The 22319-nt window shown below is 35.3% G+C and overlaps 1 protein-coding gene across 4 annotated transcripts in view; it reads right to left on the reverse strand.

Moving 5' to 3' along the window:
* Nucleotides 1–22319, reverse strand: part of LOC115890739 (POU domain, class 6, transcription factor 2) — a 255720-nt gene that overhangs the window by 23414 nt on the left and 209987 nt on the right. For all 4 annotated transcript variants that reach the window (XM_030911062.1, XM_030911061.1, XM_030911060.1 and 1 more), the window contains exons 3-4: nt 8435–8639; nt 8175–8348 (exon numbers count right to left, since the gene is read on the reverse strand). In XM_030911062.1, the coding sequence (XP_030766922.1) occupies nt 8175–8348; nt 8435–8639 (379 nt within the window). The remainder of the gene's footprint in view (nt 1–8174; nt 8349–8434; nt 8640–22319) is intronic.

A 22319-nucleotide genomic window follows, 5' to 3' on the forward strand; every position in this document is an offset into this window, starting at 1 on the left:
TAATCAAATTTACATTTATTTTAATCGTAGAAACTAAAAATGCAATAATATACAGGGTGTTCCATTTAAAAAAATACAACTTTGATATTATTTATTTATTTGGGACACTCTGTATCATGTAAAAATATTTTTAAATTGTAGCTTCAATAGTCCTTCACCGAACCCAAAACTTACAATTTGCAAAAATCTAATCGTTTAGCTACAATACTCTGCGTCGTATGTGGTGAACAACCCTGATCCTGCTTAACTACACTTAAACACAACATTACGATGGTATTAATTGATCATTTACAAGTCTTCTTGAAAACCCGCGTTAATTTATAATAAATTTATTTATTATTTATATTAGTAAGGCGTATTTCCTCGTATTTAAAATATATGCAACGATTCATAGGCGTAACACGCAATTTTTTACACTTATTGACTTTCGTTTTTTTTCTTTCTAAATTACATTAATATTATAATCAGAAAAGTTGTGGCTCATTAAGTTTAACATTTTAGAAAAAAAATCGTGTCGGTTTGCATCTTAAATCGATGAATATCTGTATCAGTTCAATCTTGGATGTAAATTGTGTAGAAATATAAAAAAGTCTTGTAAAATTTAATCAAGGATGTACAAAAAAGTTCCAGATACATTTAGACACCTTTAATCAATACTATACTGTGAAAATTGGTACTTATGTATATTACTTAGTACAGTCATTGATTTTTATATGAATTTTATAAGTTTTGTTATATGCTTAAGAGCCAAGTTTGACCAGTTTCTTGATTAGATTCCAAGCTGTTTTACTACTATGAGACATGTCCATTCTATCTAGGGTTTCTATCCATTTCTTCTCACGTGCCTCACTGAGAGCTGTCATTAAAGCTGTTCCGCAGGTGATGGTTTGATCGCTGAATGGATCTTCCGCAAACAATTGTTCGTACCGCTCCAGGGTGTCCTTTGAGGCATTCGAGAGCCCTGGAATGTAATGTTGTCTGCAGCCCCTAGGAATATATCGTCTGGATATCTTTCGCAGGGACTCAACAAAGATGTGGTAGTTGCTTGGTGTTGGGGCCAAATTGGCTATTTCCTCATCCAGCACTTGGGAGTATTCTGGCCACCTGGCTTTTTTAAAGTTGAATCTTCTACGGAAAGGTATTTTGGTTGTTTTGATTGTAGAGTAGACTTGGATTGCTATAGGTCGGTGTTGAGTCTTTGGAATTGCATTATATACATTTTTGCAGCAGGTGTCATGGATGTTCCTACTGACAAAGCAATTATCGGGGTTATAACCTCTCTTCCAAATTTTGCTGTTGAAAGAGCAAGGGAGCTTGGGATCGTGGAGAAGTGAGAGGCTGGTAGCCTCAGCCCATTGCTCCAGCAATTGACCATTGGAGTCTGTTTCGCCATATCCCCAGGTGGTGCTGTGACAGTTAAAATCGCCCACAACAAATTGAGTCTTCTGGTTGTTAAAGTTTCCTGGCATTGAAAGGTCTAGGTTTTGGCCAGGGTGTTTATATACGGAGCTTATCGTGAATGATCCGCTCTCGATAGTTAACACTTCAATGTCGTTGGTTATTTTCTTACTCGTGAATGAGAGCAGCATGTCGGGTCTGGTAAATATTGCGCTCCCGTACCTTCTGTGAGGTGATTCTATAGCCAGACGCATTCCTTTAATATTGGGTCTGTTTGCTGTTTCATCTCTATGCGTTTCCTGCAGGCATAGTACGTCCCACTTTTCTGATTGGCATAGTTGCGATATTATATCTTCTTTATTCTTGGTGATTCCCTCAATGTTCAGGCTAACGATCGTCAAAGTTGGCTCTGAAAAGGGCCAGTTTTTGTTTTTGGCTTTTGATTGCATTGGTTTCCGGTGGTGCAAGATTTGGCCGTTGTCCACTTGGACAACGTTTCCGGGGAGCGCCGGAATTTTAGTTTCCTCTGTTTAACATACATGTAAAATGCACGCGTGGAGGCACCTTCCTTGCTCCCCTACATAGTTGGTAAAATAGTATTTTTAGTAAGAGTTAATTAGCATTCGATAATATTTTTACTATAATTTATTTGTTAAATCAAAAAAATAGGCGCTATGCTATTGTTGGTGTTTAAAATGTATGTATTCATAATTTTATTTTTAGTTTTGAATATGTTACACTTCTAATGATTTAATAAAACATAAGGTATAGTAAACAAGTTTATATTTATTATTTTATATTTTACAAAAAATAATTTTCCGCCTGAATAACGTTACCGTCTTAGTTAGCGTTAAAAAATCACGGAACGCTAAAATTATATCATGCCAAAACTCTCCATTAGTTTCTTCCGGATCACCAGGTGGCTCTAAATGAAGGACTTATTTGTTTTATATCAGTGTCCAATCTATCTCTAGTACGTGACATTAGTCTATGGTCAATATTTTTTAATTCCCTTTCGTGTCGATTGCTGATTGAATTGGAGCCAGAAATGGCTTAAAACGAAATATATAAATTACCAACAGATATTCAGGCTGAGGCGACAAACGTCATATCCAAACTACTTCCATTTAAATCCCAAATAACTTATGAAAAGAAATACAAAAATTTTCAAAAATGAAAGCAATTAAAAAACGTGCGAGAAGAAATAAAGTTTCTATCCTCGCTGTTAAAGTATCATTTAATCTACCCTTGTGGTTAAAGTACTATTTTATCTACTATTTTTGATAGATATAAGGCAATTTTAACAGTTGGTATGGAAAAATTATATGTTTTTCATTATTTTGGTAATAGATTTATTAATTTACTGTTGATCCAACCCTGGCCGTAATGCGTTTTGTTTTTCAACAGAACTAGTTCGATAATAAGACAGATAATTTCGTTGCATGTCGTAAAAATTCATAAATTCAGGAAATAATTACGGTGTCTGGCTGAAATTCTTCGCGTGTATGTGTGTTTTGGATTATAATTTTTCTCTTTATTCTCTACTTAGTCATTTTTCTGTTACGGCCATGTTCAGCCCCCTCATTTACATTTTCGAATATTAGGATTGCTGCTTTATTCCGTTTTTCTTTTGCACAACAAATAGGTTTTTCCCAATTACCGATTTGTATACTTTTATATTATGAATTGACGTTGATCGCCCATTGAAATGGTTCTGAGAAAGATATGATATAATTATGTAATGCTTATAAATAGATTAGAATGTACTAAAAATACCGTACAGTTATTAATAAATAACTTGTTATTAATTATATTTCGAAATTTTTAGCACAACATTTTTAATTATTTAAGAAAATTGATTTGCAGTAAAGAGTAAAACAGCAATACAACAACAGCAATACCTATCAAGCGTGGAGTTAGGCAAGGATGCGTATTGAGCCCTATGCTCTTCAATATGTACTCCGAACTAATATTTCGAAATGCGCTTGAGGGATCAGAGGATGGCATAAAAGTGAATGGCAGGCTGATTAACAACATGAGATATGCTGATGATACCGTCGTTATTGAAAGACTTCTTGATAGACTGTCCTCGGTGGGCGACTCAATGGGTCTCAGGATAAATACAAACAAAACAAAAGTCATGGTGATAAATAGAGATGCAAGACAGGCAACGGAGGTAGTCGTAGGTGGGATACCAATAGCAAGAGTCTCAAAGTTTAGATATTTGGGCAGTTGGATTAGTGAAGACCTAAACCCAAACATTGAGATCAGAGCTCGAATTGAGATGGCTAGATCAAACTTCCTAAAATTGCGGAACCTACTATGCGATAAACGTCTCAACATCCATATAAAAGACAACTTCGTCAAGTGCTACGTACTTTCCACACTTCTCTACGGGGTTGAGTCGTGGACACTCAAAGTAAGCGCAATGAATAAGTTGGAAGCATTTGAGATGTGGGTATATCGCAGAATGCTGAGAATACCATGGACTGGCCGTGTCTCGAATGAACGAGTTCTAAACCGGAACAAGGACCGAGAACTCCTCGACATAATAAAAAAGAGGAAAGCAGCCTATTTGGGCCATATCATGAGACATAGCAAGTATGAATTCCTTCAGCTCATCATCGAGGGTAAAATTGAGGGAAAGCGCGGACCCGGACGACGGCAATGCTCCTGGCTGAAGAACATCAGAGATTGGACAGGCCTGGACTCACATACTTTGCTGAGAAGAGCGTAAAATAGAGAGGAATTTGCCATGGTTGTTGCCGATCTTCACTGAATGGAGAAGGCACTTTAAGAAGAAGAAGGAGTAAAATGACTTGCCAATAATAATAAGAAGTTATAATACACCTAGTTTGTTATAACTTCAAAAACTCACGTGTGTGTTATTATTTATTTTATATGCATGTTCTTAAAGTTTGATCCCTTCTAGCGGAGAAACGAAACACTTTTCTATAGAGGTAAATTGTGTCCAATGAACTTATTTTGACTGCAAACATACGTAGTAGTTCTATATCGACGGAATATTGGTACACCCTGTATTGTAAATATGCTACTACCTACCGAAGACGGATAAAGAGGTTCCATTAGAAAGATTATTTTTTCTTTTTTCATTTCCCGTTTTTATAGTATTATAAATTTTAATAGCTTTCAACAAACGACAAGGTAAATTCCATAATTACACTATAAACACAGCCTACATAGAAGATCATTATTTTATTTTTGCAGAATGCAGTAATAATCTGTGTGTAATTGCGTGCCGCTCCTCAATTAATGAACACTAAACTACTCGACGATTGAAATGAATCGAAAATGAATGTTTCATATATTCATTAGCGATGGGAACTATCGAATGAATTAGACTATCGAATGGTTACTGAATGAATGATTTCAACTATCGAATGGTTTCATTCGAATAAAATCATTCATTCATTTGTATACTAAAGCATATGTGACAACCTCGCCGTGCGACTAAATGGTTTTCGTTAAGCCACGACCATCGTACATAAAACTCTGAGTTTTATGTACGATGCCACGACTATCGAATGCTTTAGATAAATGAAATTTAGTATTCGTTTGATTTTTGTCTGCGTCAGTGCATTATTAGTTCTTCCAAATTTTTATAACTTGCCTTCTAAATACTGTGCTATTTCTGCGTTTGTTAAAATATTTAAAATACTAAAGTAGTAGTGTTTTTTTTTAAATTGACGATTGGTGGACGTGTGCAGGTGGTCAAAATTTTGCCGAAAATTTGTGTGATTTTCCGATCTTTCAATTATTTAATTTTATACGGTATATGGTCTATTTTTTTAATGGGAAATTTTGAGAAGTAACAATTTTTAAGAGAGATGAGGTGAACTTACAATTAATTTTAAAAATACATATGTATTTGTATTTGAGATGTTTTAGTAATATGAATTAGTTGAACTTAATAATCATATTTAAGTAATGTGGTAATGTGATTATATAAGTAAATGGTTATTGAACTCAAATTTTGGGATGAGAAAATTAAATTGATTGATTAAAGTTTTACACGTGCCAATTTAAAAAAAAAGTTAACGATATTTGTATTTTTTTATGCTAATTCTCTTACATGTAGATTTTTGCGAAGAAATATTTCATTTATTTTTTAAAGTAAATGCCAGTAAAACCAAATATTATTTTTATATACTAATACAAAGTAATAAAAAGTATATAATTTTGATTTCTAATTTTTTATTTATATTTTTCTTCTATTACACTGCATGCTTAGAAAATTAATAAATGTTTATATTCCATGGTTTTAAAATTTGTTGTTAATATAACAAATTAGTTCTGTAATTATTATTATTTAATAAACCAACGTTGCCAAAAAATTTAGAGACTATATTATTTTTAAATAGGATCTAATATAAATAATTTTGACTTCTAATTTGTTGTTTATATTTTGCTACTACTTAAAAAAATGTTTATATTACATGATTTTAAATTTTGGTGTTAATAAGTATAACAAATTATTACTGTTATTATTATTTATTAAACCAGTTTTGCTTAAAAACATTAAAAATAATTTTCCTACATCCAAAATAAAAAGTATTATTGCAGTGTAACAACAGAATATTAATAAAAAAAATGCAAAATATATAGTCATACCACAGGTCATATCCCTAACTAACTATAATACCAAAGAATAATATTCTTTGCTAATACCAACTAATACGAATATACGGCAACAGCGCCGTTCATAATGTATTTTCTGTGTAAATACTAGCACCTCAATAAAAAAAATAATGTGTCCTTATCTTTATCTGACTCAAAATCAAAGATGCCGGCTTTTTTCATACCATTGCCACCGACCGCCGACCGCTGTCGGGTTTCTAGAAAGAAACCTACGTCGCCGGGCGACAACTAAAATCCAGTTTATATTTTATTATAATCGATCCTGACGAATAAATGAATTTTACAAATGAATGAATTTTATAAATGAATGGTTTTTGCTGCCGAATTAATACATTTCAAGGCAGATGACGCATCTATTCGATATTTTTATTCGAATAGTTTTCGACGAATGTTTTCTTACTAGCTATCGAATTATTCGAATGAATTGCAACTATCGAATGTTTCGATAGTATTCATTCGATAGTTTCCACTACTAATATTCATATTTAATTCGTAGCTCATACTCGTAGTTTTATTAAGTTTTATTTAGTGTAAAGTTCTGTTACATCTTCATATATCTAGATTTGTTGCCGCAACCTTATGCTGGGAACTCTTCCTTTTGGGTCGGTATTTACATGTGTGTGGAAGTAACAGCACTTTCAGATGTTTTTTCAAGATAGCTCATCCGGACGGAGCATACGCGACTCATGTGAAATTGTTCATATAAGCTCATGGTATACTCTGTTTTTTTTCTCTGGTAAGATTTCGACAGACGATGACAGAAAAAAAGCAGATGACTTCCATACCAATCCATTTATTTCACTAAAAAAAATATCTGATATTTTTTAAGTTAACTATGGATGGATTTATAAATAAATACGTCATGCGTCGTCTCTTGTTTTTAACCAGTTTTATTGGTTTATTTCAAAAATGACAGATCATATCTCATCAGGTTATATTTACCTGTCATTTATTTTAAAAATGACAGGTAAATATTATTGGTTTGACGCAGCAATGAACGACAAACGGACGCCTACGCGTATGAACTCGACTTAAGATTTTTGAAAGTTGTCAATCTTTATTTTTATTATTGCTAAATTATAGGTTATAATTTTGTGCCAAATTATGTCAAATAGAAATGATAAATATTTTGCATTTTGCATTTTGGACTGTGTTGTTACTTGTGTTTCGTGTTTTTTTTTAAATTAAGTGGAGGAAAACTCGAGGGAAAATTAAGTGTTGACCCAGACCATAGTTTACAGTTAATATTCGGTGCACAGAGACCACCAGAGATACAGTTTACCAGAGACTATGGCCTGAGAGTTGTATTAGCCACAAATAAAGTTGTATACCATCTCATATATGATACCAAAAACTGGAGTATCTGTAAAATAACATCACACGATAAGTAAACAATACATTTTAGTACTGCAGAAAAAAATAAGATTAAAGTTAATTAACCAAGACTAGATTTTTTCAGTTTCATACAGTTTTTTTTCACAATATTTTGAAGTAATCATTTGTCACTCAAAATTTAAATATATTAATTATGCGTTCCAATTGTACCAACTTATTTCTACGTAAAATAAAATAAACTACTTTGAAATTAAAATGACAGACACATCTATCACTGTCAAGGATCTTGTCGTTGAACAGACTATACTTGCTCGAAGTCGCGGACGCTCCGTTCCATCTGAAAACGCTGTAAATCGCACAGGGATCTTATTGTCGGAGTGAGAGAAATGCGACTGTGTGCTGTTGCGGCGTTGCCGGTACGCCTTTCCCTATCAAGTAAAGTAAAATGACGATCGCAAACCGCTTATTTTTAAAATACTTTTTTCTCAAGAGATAACTAGATAAAATCATTAGACATGTTTCTGAGCATCTGAAATGGAATTATAAGGATATCGTTAGGGTGTCATTTTTTTATAACGAGAAAACGTCAGTAATCGCGATAATGTAAAACTCAACTTTTTAACACATAACAGGCCATAACTCAAGAACAAATTTAGATATTGAAACTTTTTTTATTTTCAAGATCGAAGAAGATGCCAGTTCTGGGTATTATATAAGTTGATATTATTATACCAGGTGCTTCACTACTCCTCTTCAAACAAAGTATTTCTACGGTTCCTTACCTGATGTTGCGCTAACGCTAAGGTTTAACGGGCCGTTAACCATATTGGAATTGTTGGTTGCCGATTGCAAACTCGCCATGGTTGACAGATTGGCAGCTAACGTCGCTACTTGTGGTAAGGTTTGTTGCAGCGATGCCAAGTTTTGGAGGTTTTGTAGTGTGACTAGACTTGCCACTGAAAATATAATAATTTTCAAAATATTGTCTATATATTAAATTAATAATAATTTTTAGCACAATCTTGGAATAATCCATACTCACTGGTTCCGTTCAACTGCTGCTGGGCCTGATTATGTTTAGGCGGCCCTGGTGACGTCATTTTATTCTCTACACTCGGACAGTCATCTTGACGCGTTTGGGGCGGCATGGGTGCTCTGGGAGGACCCAGGGATAAATCAGTGCAACCCCCTGCGTCCGTCGCGGGGGATGGGGAGTCTACACTTGAAGTTTCCGAACAATCACTTTCCTGAAACAAAAAAAAATAGTTTAATTTTCTTGTCTTTCTCTCTCTACCTATAATTGTTAATAATAGTTATTTTTTATACAAGACGATAAAATGGTAATTTATCGTCGGCCAAAAAGATTAATTCGCGAGCGATGAAATCGCGAGTGAATTAATTTCGGGAATTAATTTAAATATTGTGCTGGGCTAGCGTCGGTTTCTATGTAATTTGGCAAATAAATAAAGCTGTCTCTTTAGTTGTCAGTTTTGAGTCAATATTTTTTAATTCTCTTTCGTGTCGATTGCTGAGTGAATTGGAGTCAGAAATGGCTCAAAACGAAATAAATAAATTACCAACAGTTATTCAGGCTGAGGCAACAAACGCCATACCCAAACTACTTCCATTAAAATCCCGAATAACTTATGAAAAGAAATACAAAAATTTAAAAAAATAGAAACAATAATTAAAAAACGTGCGAGAAGAAAGATCAGGTGAAAACATACTTTTAGCATATTTTTCTGAAAGATCAAAGAAAATGCAGCCGTCCAGTTTATGGTCGTCAATGCTAAAAAGTACAATACTGGTCAATAAAAACACTGATATTTTAAGGTTTAAGGATAAGCTATACCGTTTAAATTTACGTAGTAGTATAGTAACATCTAAACTTTCTAGATATAGCAAGCTCATAGCTTTCTTGAAGCAGTCATGTAGCGGTTACAAACCGAAAAAGTAAAAAAATTTAAACCCAGGTATCGTGAAATTTCTTTGTACTGTTTTTTTGCATTTAATCTACCCTTGCGGTTAAAGTACTATTTTATCTACTATTTTTGATAGATATAAGGCAATTTTAACAGTTGCTATAGAAAAAAATTATTGAAATTTATGTTAAACAACTAGTTTATGTTTTTAAACTACAGTTGGTTTCAGCAGTACAACTTTTTTAATATTGATTTAGTTCTATGTAAAAATAAAAAATTGTATTATCACATCAGACTATTATCATTTAAAAAATTGTAAAAGGAATATATTTTGAATAATTCTATGTAAATAATCATCTAATCATAGTACGGGTGGCCTTAAAAATGATTATAATGATATATATTATAGTATATTATCAAAAAATTTCTTTATTAGTGACCGGTTTCAATTCCAGCCATCATCAGACCTCGTTTGACTTTGACAACGGTTGGTTGACTTTGACAACTTTCACAACGGACTTGTTTTGCGGAAAAAACCTCTTAGGGTGGCTGCAACGATCTCCCGTAATCCTGCTGTTAAACCAAAACAACTGGTTTTTATACATAAAAACCAGCTGTTATCTTTTAACAGCAGGATTACGGGACGTCGCGGTCGCAGCCACCCTTAATCGTGTTCTGGGATCAAAATATACTACCTCTAAACATATTTGAACTTATTTATCACCTTGTATAAAATTGAAATAAATTTATAAATTAATTCTAACAATTTTTTATTGTTTTTTTTTTCTAAAATATTTAAAAAATATATTTGAGCAAACTTAACCTCAAAACAAAATTATCTTCTACTCCCAAAACCGACACAACTTTCTGCCAATCCATTGTACTAATAAGATTCCCCCAATATCGAATCTGATTATATTTGTACTGGTATCCTCCTATAACCCGTGGGCATCTAGGGGAAACCACTAGAAAAGGGGGGGAAAGGGGGAGGCAGAAGCAGGCTGTGGGAGGCTTGAGTGGGGTAGGGGGGTGTCGTATAAAGGAAGCTCTCGGGTCTGAGGCGGTCATCTTAGAATGGCGAGTGGTCTGCAGCCTCTAATAGAACTCTATATGTAAGCTATTGATTAGAACGTCTCTCTTGCGCTAAATTAGAGCGGCATTAAGGGGTATTTAAGCCAGTGGCGTAGAGAGGGTTTTGGAAATAGTTTAGTATATAATATGAAACACTAACTTTGAGATCGTATTAATACCAAATCACATTAAAGTAGATTTTTTCTTTAAAGATGACTAATAACAACTGTATGTTAATCAGTAAGATTTTTTCTTCGTATAAATAACTGAGTAATTAGCAAACATGTTTTGAATAATGTATAATTTTATTTAATTTTTATTTTTAAGATTAAATTCACAATTTTGTGCACAACATCATATAGTAAAGTTATTTTAATAGGTATACAGGGTATCCCAGCCTGAGCGTGCATTAGAAGTTTCTAGAGAACTACAATATCTAGATCGCAAATTTTTTGCACATCAGTGTTTCACTATAAGAGATCTATCGATTAAAAATATTTTCAATATGGCGGCACTTCCAAAAATCCCGGAAGTCGACAGCAACTTTCTTATTTTAAATGGGTGCCCCCATTTTTTATTACATACTTAAATTCCCTGGAGAATTTTATGAATTTTGATATTAAAGACTCTATATCTAACATTAACCGGTAAAAAAATTTCGGACGAAATAAAATGCCTGTCAAAAAAAATGTATACAGTTTAAACGTCAACTTTAGTAATTACCACAGCTACTTTGCCATAATGAGAAGAAATGTGGCTACTTATTTCAGAAACGAAAAGCCACGTTCACATCAAATAATCAAATCAAATAATAGTCGGCCGATAGGCTCCAGTATGTATTGTTTTCACTTATACAACTAAATAATCGGTCGACTAAAAATTGCATGTCACACCCATGGAACAAGCACAACAGATCGCAGTGTTTCCGGTATAGGACAAAATAGGTAAAGGAAGGGAAAATCTACATATTCAAGTTAGTATTGGTACAGAGGCAAGCGATTTAAGTGACAGAATATTAAAAAAAAAATAAACTTTTGGAAAGATAAGCACGACCCTTATAATTTTTGCTTTGGCAATTTTTTACTATACAAAAATTCCTCTCCACCAATGGAAATGCATTTCACTCGCTCGGACCGTCCATTCTCCCACCATTTCCCCCCTCTTCACCGTTATCACGTGATCCCCCATCGCGTTTATCCATCAGGAATCTTCCCGAACCGCTTGAAAGCGTAATATGCATAATCTCCCCCCCGGTGCCCCCTCGCTACACCCGCCACTCGTCCATCCTATGGCTATGGCGTCGAATATTAGCGCTTAGGATCTATCTCTATGCCGCGTGGCCAAATAATACAAATTCATGCATAATTCAGGTCATCTTCGGACTAGGGATCCTCGCCAGTCACGGATGTGCTGCTGCTGGGGCGAAAATGGCCGACGTCCTTCTTATTCGCGATCGTGTTACTTCGTGAGGATGAAGGTGGAGAAGGAGAGGAATTTGAAGAAGGTCTGGATGTCGTGGAAGAGTTCGAATTAAATTCTTTGGGATGTTTGGTGTGGATGTCGTATATTAAAGGTCTTTTGAAATTGTTCAAAAAATTATTTTAAATAACAGTATCCTTTTTTCATTTTGTCCTTTACTTCTATGTGAAACATAGAAGGCTTCGGTAAATGCTCTCCAGTGGGTTCTGTTGTTTGAAACTGTATATGTAAACGTAAATGTATATTATTTTACTCTTACTAGTAGTTTTATACGGGTGTGGACGAAAATTTATTACTCTTCAAAACTGTTGAAACACATATATGAGTCATATTGCCATCAAAATCAAGTTTCTCATGTCAAAAAACTCCAAGACACCAATTTTCATCCAAATATTGGCGTTCCTTCAGAAATTATTTAGAAAAAATCGAAATAAAAATGAAACTTCTACACCCTGTATCCCCGAAACTAAGCATTTTAGGACATACATTTATACGAACTTTTTTACTTATTTTTATTTGAAGAATACGCTGCCGAAGTTTTCGGAATACAGTTCGGAAAACCATGTATACTATACAGGGTGAGTTTTCTACGATGTTCTCTATGGGTATCTTGGAAACTACTGGACATAGAGAGTCGGTTAAATGGGAAAAGAAATGCAGTTTTTTGGGGTCGTAAATATGCGCCTTTCAGATTTTTGAAAAAGTTCATGGCTAACTAGATATTTCGAAAAAAACAAATTTTGGCTATTTTAAAAATTATCCCTAATTCCATTATAATCTACTTTAGACAAAAAGTTTTCAGATAAAAGTTGTAGATAATCACATCCCTAATAAGTTGGTGTCCTCCGATTTTTTCCAAAGCCTGTCATTTTTAACATGTGACACAAACATATGCTTTTTAAACGGAAACCATAGTTGGCCATTAATTATTTTAAGCGATATAAGCTATACATAATAGGTTTTTTTTTCACAAAATTACTGAGTTCCGGCCAATTCTTATCTTTCTTAACTAATTTCACTTAGTTAGCCATAGAAACAAGTTAAATCGTCGTTTCTCTCAGAAATGTGAAACTGTCACATCCAAACTTTGTAAATTAAAATAAACAAAAATGGTAAATATGAATTTTTCAAATGAAGATTTCGGAAAGATCGGTTCAACTTTTCTTGGTCATACAGTTTCGAGGATACGTTGACGGGTGAACGTTACTTACGTTTTTTAGAGAACGGTTTTAAAGACATGTTAGAAAAGTTAAATTTAGATACTCGCGCATTAATAGAGTGGTTCCAACATGACTTTCATTATGACACACCAGCCCCACCCCCACAATGAAAGAAATGTTAAAACTTATTTATATCATAATTATATAGACTCAGGGATAGAAAGAGGTGGACTTTGCATGGGCTTCTTCGATTGCCTGACTTATCCATTTTAGATTATGCGGTATTTACAACAAGGTTTACAAAAGAACTTTCGAATTAACAGAGGCACTCGAAGAGGCGGTACAGGAGAAGTTTGATTAAGCCGACCGGTCGTTCTGTGAGAAAGTCACCCTGTAGAACAGTTATAATTCTTAACATACGATGGATAGTTTCTCAGTTCGTAGACTACTTAGTTTTTTACTCACCAACAAAAGAAATGAAACAGAAAGAAATTACCTAGACAATGTAGCTGAGTGTAAAAAATAAGTCAAAGGCTTATTAAAAGTGTCACTTTAAGCGTCAAAATTCGAAAAACAAAGTTTTAACTAGGTAGTTATTAAGTAAAATAAATCGACGTTGTCATTTCCCTAATTCCTTCCAAACCCTACCCGATTCCATCCGGCAACCCCGCTCTCTCGTCCGTCTTACCCTTTCGGACTTTCACCCCTTCCTCCCTCCCCTCCCTACCCTTCTTCCTTTCCCACCCTCGGGGTCGCTCCGTCGGTCGGCCGAGGGGGATGGGAAACATTAATATTGCGAAATGAAGCTCATTTGCTTTTAAATAAGGTAGCCGGTACGGGCTCGGCTCTAATTACACTAACTACACAAAGAGCTTTCGGTCCGGACCGTCCAGACCTCCTCCTCCTCCACCTCCTCCTCACTTCCTACTCTTCCTATAGTTTGCCGCGAGGAGGAGGAAGGGCAGAGTTGGAATTGCGCCCCGCCGCTGCCACCTCCTCGGCATTATGCAGCCTGATTATCATTATAACGGAATAGATTATGTAGAGTTGGACGGCAAGAGGAGCTCAGTGCTACGGCGACGATGTGGTTGTGTTGTTTTGTTTCTGGCCGTTCGTTTAGGTTCGGTCGATTCGGAATCGAATTGAGCCGAAGGAGGGACGAAGGAGAGTTTTGGAAGGGGGATGTAAGACATTCAGTTTGTCAATTTGGGTCTGCACAAGTCTTAATTTATTAAAAATTATGGAGATGCAAACGGCCACAATATACAGGGTTAATATACATAATTTCTGAAGTAACGTCAATATTTGTATGAAAGTAGGTGTCCGGGGGTTTTTTGACATGAGAAATTTGATTTTTATGTCGATATGACTCCCATTTGTAGGGGGCACCACCTACATGTGTTTTAACAGCTTTGAAGTATAATTGTGTATAAAAGCACTCAGTAAAAAAATATACATTTCCATGACTTTTTACGTAAAAATGTCTCTTGGTAAAAATCGCTACGAGTAACCGTTCTCAAGACATTTATAATGGAAATAGTCAATACATGTCATTATTGACAAAAAATAAAGACGTTAAATAGATATAGTGTAACGTTTTTAGTTTGTTACATGTCTTTTTTATATATAATATATGATGTCTGGCCTATCATCACCGGATTCCCTCTCGTTCAGGCGGGATAGTTTATTTGACACGCTTGGCGTAATTTTTACGTTCCCTAGTCGCCAACCCTGCTATCGTTTCACTGTTCTGTGGAGGCGCGCGCTGTCAAGATCCTTGTTATTTTTACACAAGGACCGATCAACTTAATTAAACTTTTCTCGCACCGCCACTTCGAGTGCCTCTCTTAATTCATAAGTTCTTTTGTAAACCTTATTGTTAACTATACCGCATAAAAAAATCTAAAATGGATAGGTCAGGTGATCGAGGAGGCCCATGGTCTCAAATAGTGGACTATTTGGGGAGAGGCCCCAAATAGTCCACCTCTTCCTATCTCTGCGTTTGTATACTTATGATATAAATAATTTTTAACATTTTTTTCATTATGAGGGGTGGGAGGTGGTGTGTCACAATGAAAGTCATGTTGGAACCACTCTATTGAAGCGCGAGTATCTACACGCTTTTCTTCATTTGAAAAATTCATATTTACAATTTTTGTTTATTTTAATTTACAAAGTTTGGATGTGACAGCTTCACATTTCTGAAAGCAACGGCGAATGAACTTGTTTCCATGGCTAACTAAGTGAAATTGTTTTAAAATGATAAGAATTGGCTATAACTCAGTAGTTTTTCGAAGAAAAGATATTATAGCTTATATCACTAAAAAGCTTAAAAAATGGCACTTTTTATGAAGTCATGGCCAACTATGGTTTCCATTTAAAAAAACCTATGTTTGTGTCATATGTCAAAAATGGCAGGCTTTAGAAAAAAACGGAGGAAACGGTCTCATTAAGGATGTGATTATCTACAACTTTTATCTGAAAACGACAATTTTTAAAATAGCCGAAATTTGTTTTTTTTTCGAAATATCTAGTAAGCCATGAACTTTTTCAAAAAAAGAAAATGAAAGAAAACGCTTTGCGTAACCATCTTCTAATGCGTGTCAAATACTCGTCAGCGAGTAATGGCAGTATGTATGTATTTAGGATTCTTCGATATGTCCATGTTTCCAACGATTCGGAGCGATTCATCTCCTGAACTATCAGTGTAGGATTGACCACACATAACATCTGAAAAGACTAATTTTCAACTCAAGGCCCAATCTGGGGTTCTGGAATATTTTCTTCGATATTCGCTGAAGTAAGATTCATCTATATGGATTAAAATAAAGGAAGAATAAGCAAGAAATGCCTCACGGTCATAATAGATCTGCATATACCTGACGATAAAATTTTGGTATAGAATAGTGACACGTAGTGCTTTTTTCTCGTTCGTTCAATAAAACAACTCGGTCACGCAAATCTATTCTATTTTTCCACCCACCCTGATTGATCGACTGACCCCCGCGCCCTTTAACTAATTAATGGAGCCCTTCCAATCCTAAAACACTATCGATTATTCCATCCTCTCTCGTCCATCTCTCGTTCCTCTGTCAGTCCGACCCTGTATTTAATTAGAACAGAATTAGATGCTATTTGTCCAGCTGTAAATTACAGGCGGCGTTATCCTTGCCAATCATGTATAATTTACAGGCACACACTCGCACTGTGCTGACCGGACTTCGGTCTCGAAACTGGAGGCCCTCAAATATTTAGAGCCGTCCTGCCAGAGGCAGGATTGAGAGAAGAGGAGGGAGATAGAGGAGAGGTGGATGATTGCTGGAAAGCCATCTCTGTCTATGGTCCCCGATGAAAAGTGTCGCCGCATCGGAGATGTTGTCGTTCGGACGATAATTGATACGACGATGTCCGAAACGTCGAGAATCAACAACTGGGCTTCTGTTTTGATTAAGTACGACGAAAACATGTAGTGTACATCAATATTATTTATTTGCTGTAGTGGATGTATATGTAAATTGAGTTGGTTGATGTCTTGGTACTGAGGCCTGAAAAACTCTGATCTGCAGATTATTATTGACCTCTGTCCTCAAGCTTCTTATAAAACTTATGACCTTTTTGGTCGTGAATTGTGATCCGTTGCGCCTTCTTTTCGCAATAGAGACATCTGCTATCTCTATAGACTATCAATTTTTTTTCAGATGCTATCTAGGAGAACAGTGCTCTATTAGGAGACTTTTGAGAAACTTCTTCTGATTTTTCGCCGAAGATTGTTTTCTTTTGGTTTGCCGATTTGGGTATTTAACTAAACGCAACTAAACTTGAAGGTAAATAGTAGAGGAATATATACAGGGTGGCGCCTCTCATACGCCGCGGAGGCTCCAAGGAGAACGACAGTTCGTATTGAATTGAAATTTTGTGAGCATATGTATTAGGTTAATTCAGAGCACTTTTTAAAAATATAGAGACTTCTACATGGTGTCCCCAAAAAAAGTTACATATCAAAGTTGTGTTTTTTGTAATGGAACACCCTGTATATTAATTGATTCTGGGAGAAAAATAAAAGTGAGTTTTATAACAGAAGTATATGACTAAAATAATCTCGTTCATAATCGAGCGATGTCGGTTATTTCAATAATTCAGTACTATATTCACTATTTATACTAAGGGCTGGCAAAGGTTAGTCTTGGGTCGAGATTTTCATATGTAAGAAGGGTACAATGCGTTTATAATGTACTGAACAAAGAGAGGACAGTAAACACGTTGCCAAACGTATGAAATAAACCGAGAAACTGTGCACATCGCTAAGAGACGTGGAAGGGGATATAGCAGATTTGTCACAGTTGACCGGTCGACCCAATCAATACCTCTGTCAGTACTTAAAGTTGTAGGGAAAGGTGTACGTCATGCGTTCAGCTTCACGATTTAATTACGTCTCGTGATACTTGATTTGTTTATTTATTAACGAGTCGTTGTAATTTTCCCTATAGCTTGAATTTTTTAAGTGCAAGCTAGAAACACTTGCATTTTTGGTAAAAATAAGTGGAATTGAGTGGGTGTTCGATAGTGGTCGCGCTATTAGAACTCTGAATTCAAAAATCGATATCTCGAAATCTATTAGAAATAATAGATTGTAGTTTTTTCAAGAACTTTGTTAATATTTTTGCTGTATTTTCTTTGTAGACAGTATGTGAAAATCTTTATCAATAAAAAAATTACACGATTGCTGAAAATTGCTATGCTCTAAAAGTAAATGGATGGATTGTTTACAATTTTTGAATGGAAAAAACAACCTTATCGAATTTTTCTTATGTAAATATATTGTAAAGTATCCGATCTTGAAAATAAAAAAAAGTTTCAATATCTAAAGTTGATCTTGAGTTATGGCCTGTTATGTGTTAAAAAGTTTTTAAATTATCGCGATTACTGACGTTTTCTCGTTATAAAAAAATGACACCTTAACGATATCCTTATAATTCCATTTCAGATGCTCAGAGACATGTATAATGATTTTATCTAGTTATCTCTTGAAAAAAAAGTCTTTTAAAAATAAGCGGTTTGCGATCGTGATTTTACTTTACTTGATAGGGAAAGGCGTATCGGCAACGCCGCAACAGCACACCGTCGCGCGTCGCATCGGTCGGTCGCATTTCTCTCACTCCGACTTAATAAGATCCCTATACGCTTTACTTCCACACATGTAAATGCCGACCCAAAAGTAACAGTTGCCAGCACGGTATTATTCTAAAGACAAATCGTATATTATTCTAAATAACAGTAATTTTCATACATTTCGACAACACCGATCCGTAACCCAAAACGAACCTCCATCACGTGACCGCAGCCAATTCTCCGTCGGTAGGGGAGACCGAGGCAAAGAAAAGACCGAGCCGTGAGTTACTAGGGGACGCGGGAGCCAAAACAAAACGTCCACTTAATTGGTAGTTGCTATACCGCTTGGGAGACCGTTGCCGATTAAGGAGATGAGTGTTTTTCGTAAAAATATCACCGGACTTTAATTAAGTCACTTCCGGATTTTTCCGGGGGAAAGTGAACGCGGGAGAAAAGTGGGGAAATAAGGGTTAAAGGGTGGGGAAGGTCTTAATCTGGCCCGCTGCGTGTTTAAAAACCGGGTAAATATAATTAAGGTTACCCCATCCTTTTCGTTCTTTTGTGGAGTGAGCAATTAAAGGCTCGGGGTTTTATTGTTGTAGGTTTCTCTCTGATTATATTCCTGGATTTTTAAAACGAGGTTGACGAGGGTTTTGCGAAATAATTCAATTTTATAAATCTCTTAATAACAAAATCGTATACGTTTTTGTTGTATTAATGCAAGATAGTTAACAAAACAAAATTACAGAGAGAATTTATATTGTTGATAATGTACAGGGTATTTCAAAATTAATGCGGAAAAAGTCGGAAAGTGCTTCCTTTTTTTCATATACAAAATTTTCCCCCCATTTGACACGAAGTATTCTAGCCAAATATTTAAATTTTTAGAAATTGTGAGTAATGGGACCAATGGAGAATTACTAAAGCTTCAATTTAAAATTATTTTTAGAAGGTACATAGTGTCACAAATAAATAAAAAATATCAAAATTGTATTTTTGTAAATGGCACACTCTGTATATTATTACAATTTTGGTTCCAACGATTGAAATAAAGGTAAATTTGATTAAGGTGTACCGAACTTTAATCTTACCGTTTTTGAAATATTTACGATTTTGTGAAAATGTAGGAACAATTTTAATGCTTCATTTCTCTAGGTTTTTTTATTTACTAAATTTTGTGTTGCAATAATAAAAACAATACTACCTTATACAGAGTGTCTAAAAGTTTATATTAAATAATTAACTAATCGGCAATAACTTGTTTTATTTAAACGGAACATCCTGTATATTTTACGTGATTTACACAATTTTATTGTCTATCAAATTGTATAACACCAGTTTTTACCTATCTCTTTAAGTTTTCGTAGAAAATGCGTTTTCTTATAATTTAAAGCTCATTTATCAATATGTTGGAGGCAGATGCCGAAAATTAGACATATGGCCATTATAATTAAATATACCTACCTATATCCACAAAGTTACGCGGAAGAGTTTTGATTGCAGGAGGGTGTCAATCTTTTGTTGTTATATTATACCAAAAAAAGATTAACCCCCTGGCAAGTTTAGTATGGACAAATCGCCATATGTCTAATTATTTTGGACATTGGCCGAAATTCGGCATCTGCCTCCAATAAATACTATAACCAAGGAATATTGACAATTAGACATTTTAGGTTATTTTTCTAATGCAACAAATTTAAAAAATGTGCAGGTGCTAAAAACCGATAATATTGCTAGCCCATTTGTTTAAAAAAAATATATTTAAATCTTTTTAAAAGTGTATACCAATTAAATATACCACCATTATTTCCGCCCAAATATTAAGTAATTAAATACATAATTGTGTTAGTTCGCGGCGAAGTCGCGGCAAAAAACTACTTATCCATATATTTAAACATACTCATATATACTCATATATATTAAAACAACCTCATATACCAGGTGCGTCTCAAAAGTGGCTTACCCCCTATAACTTTTTTATTTTTTCAGATAAAAAAACGAGATTTGGTATGTTAGTATATGATATAAAATAAGATTGATTGGGCGTATTCAATTGTTTTTGACCACTTCCTGTTTCATCGGAAATGACTACAACTTTTGATTCTTAAATGGTACCCTCGGTATTTTTTTACTTTATTCGATAGGAAATGTCACTCTGAATAGACATTTTCGCTTTAAAAAAAAATCGTATTTTAAATTTCAATCTAGAGTGCCATGGCTGCGTTAAAAACACTAATTTTTAATCATGGAGCCTTGGAAAAATATATTTGATGGTCTAGTGTTTTTCGTGTCTTGTCCTGGCCAGTTTAAAAAAAAACCCAAATCGTATTTTTAATTAGGCTGTACTTAAACTGCCGTTAAACGGTAGCTTACTAAAATGCCGTCAATAGGTATGACATCGTTGATGTGACGCACTTGTCGGCTTTATGAAATATAGGAATTTTATAAGGACTAACCAACGCTATCCACCCCACCAAATAATCAACTTAACCAACGCAACTAACCTCGACACTGATAAAAAAATATAAAAAACAAATATAAATTAGTAAAAATCAACCAACCCCACATCAATTAACACCCTCCAAATAACCACGCTAACCAACCCGCCAAATAACTAAACTAATAAAAAAAATATAAAAAAGTCTTGGTCGACGTGAGATTTGAACCATGGACCATTCGCTCAAGAAGCGATAGCCTCGGCCACGGAGTCACAGGTGCTCTTGAAAAAGGCTTGGCTATAAGCATTGGCATTACTTTCCGCCGACATCAACGACGTCATAATATCTATTAACTGCATTTTAGTAGGCTACCGTTTAACGGCTGTTTAAGTACATCGTTTTAATTATATCTCAATATTTTCAAATCAAACGAGAGTGACTCATCAGCATATTTGGAAAAAGCATTTTTACGAATAATTTTGTACCACACACTTGGTATTCCGAGTCAAATTGTCGTTATGATCCGCATGAGAAACAAATATAAACCATATGAGAAAATGTCAAAAAGTTGACATATGATATGTCATTCTACTCAGAGTGTAATTTTCTATCGAATTAAGTAAAAAAAATGCAGCATGACACATTTATTTATTATTAAATGTTTTCTGATTCTACCCAGAAAGATATACTAGTAGTTACTCTCCTAACCCGTTAAAATGCCAGAGAACATCTCCCACTTCATATCCGCTTAGAAATTTACCGAAACCAAACCGATTCCTCCAAAACCGAAACCGTTCCTCGTTTAACTCGTCGCGTACTCTCGCACCATAATTGAATTGGCCAGAACAGTTAATGCCAGAACGTTCCATAATGCGAAGGGTTAGAACGCGATGTTTATTCATGGAGGGCCTGGCCTCTCTTACCCCCCGCTTCCCCTGTTCCTATGCCCGCGTCACCCGCGCTCCCCTACCCACCTTCATATTTTGCCAGGAACAGCTTATATCTTTATGCTAATCGGGCGATAGCTCGGAGGAAGGGGTGGGTACAGAGATTATTACGAGGACTAAGGACTATACAGGGTGGTCCAAACTGTGTTCCGGAAACTTCGGCAGCATATTCTGCAAATAAAAATACGTAAAAAAGTTCGTATAAATGTATGTCCTAAAATGTTTAGTTTCGGAGATACAGTGTGATTGTGAGATTATTTTTTCACAATAAGGGGCCGTCCTATGCCGTGTTTCACTGCGACCTGTGAGGCCTACTAACTTATGCAGGTCCTTGATAGCATGGGAGCATAGTTCCTCCGGTTCTAGCCTAGCTTTCCCAAATAAAAAGTGTCGCTTGCGATCCAGAGCCTCGCAGTGACATATTATGTGCTCCGCTGTTTCAGGATCTTTATCGCAGAGTATGCAACAAAGACTTGCTTGATACAGGTTGAGCTTGTTCAGGTAACACTTGACAGCCATATGTCCTGTCAAGAGGCCTGTTGTAATCCGCCATTTATTCCTGCTAAGCATTAGCAGTTCTTTTGCGGTTTTAGAGCTAGGTCCTTGGATAAAAGCCTTGCTGTGCCTGTGCCCTTGTCTGTTTCTCCAGTGGACATTCTGCTTTTCGCTGATCCAGAGTTTTAGTGCACTACAGGCCATACATTTGGGTATTCCCAGTACTGGCTCTGGACCAAGATAAGATGCCGATGATCATTGCCTAGCTAGCTCATCGGCTTTTTCGTTGCCTTGGATGCCGCTGTG

Source organism: Sitophilus oryzae, unplaced genomic scaffold (genome assembly GCF_002938485.1).
Source record: "Sitophilus oryzae breed Bouriz unplaced genomic scaffold, Soryzae_2.0 scaffold_910_pilon_pilon, whole genome shotgun sequence".
In the NCBI taxonomy this organism is placed as follows: domain Eukaryota; kingdom Metazoa; phylum Arthropoda; class Insecta; order Coleoptera; family Curculionidae; genus Sitophilus; species Sitophilus oryzae.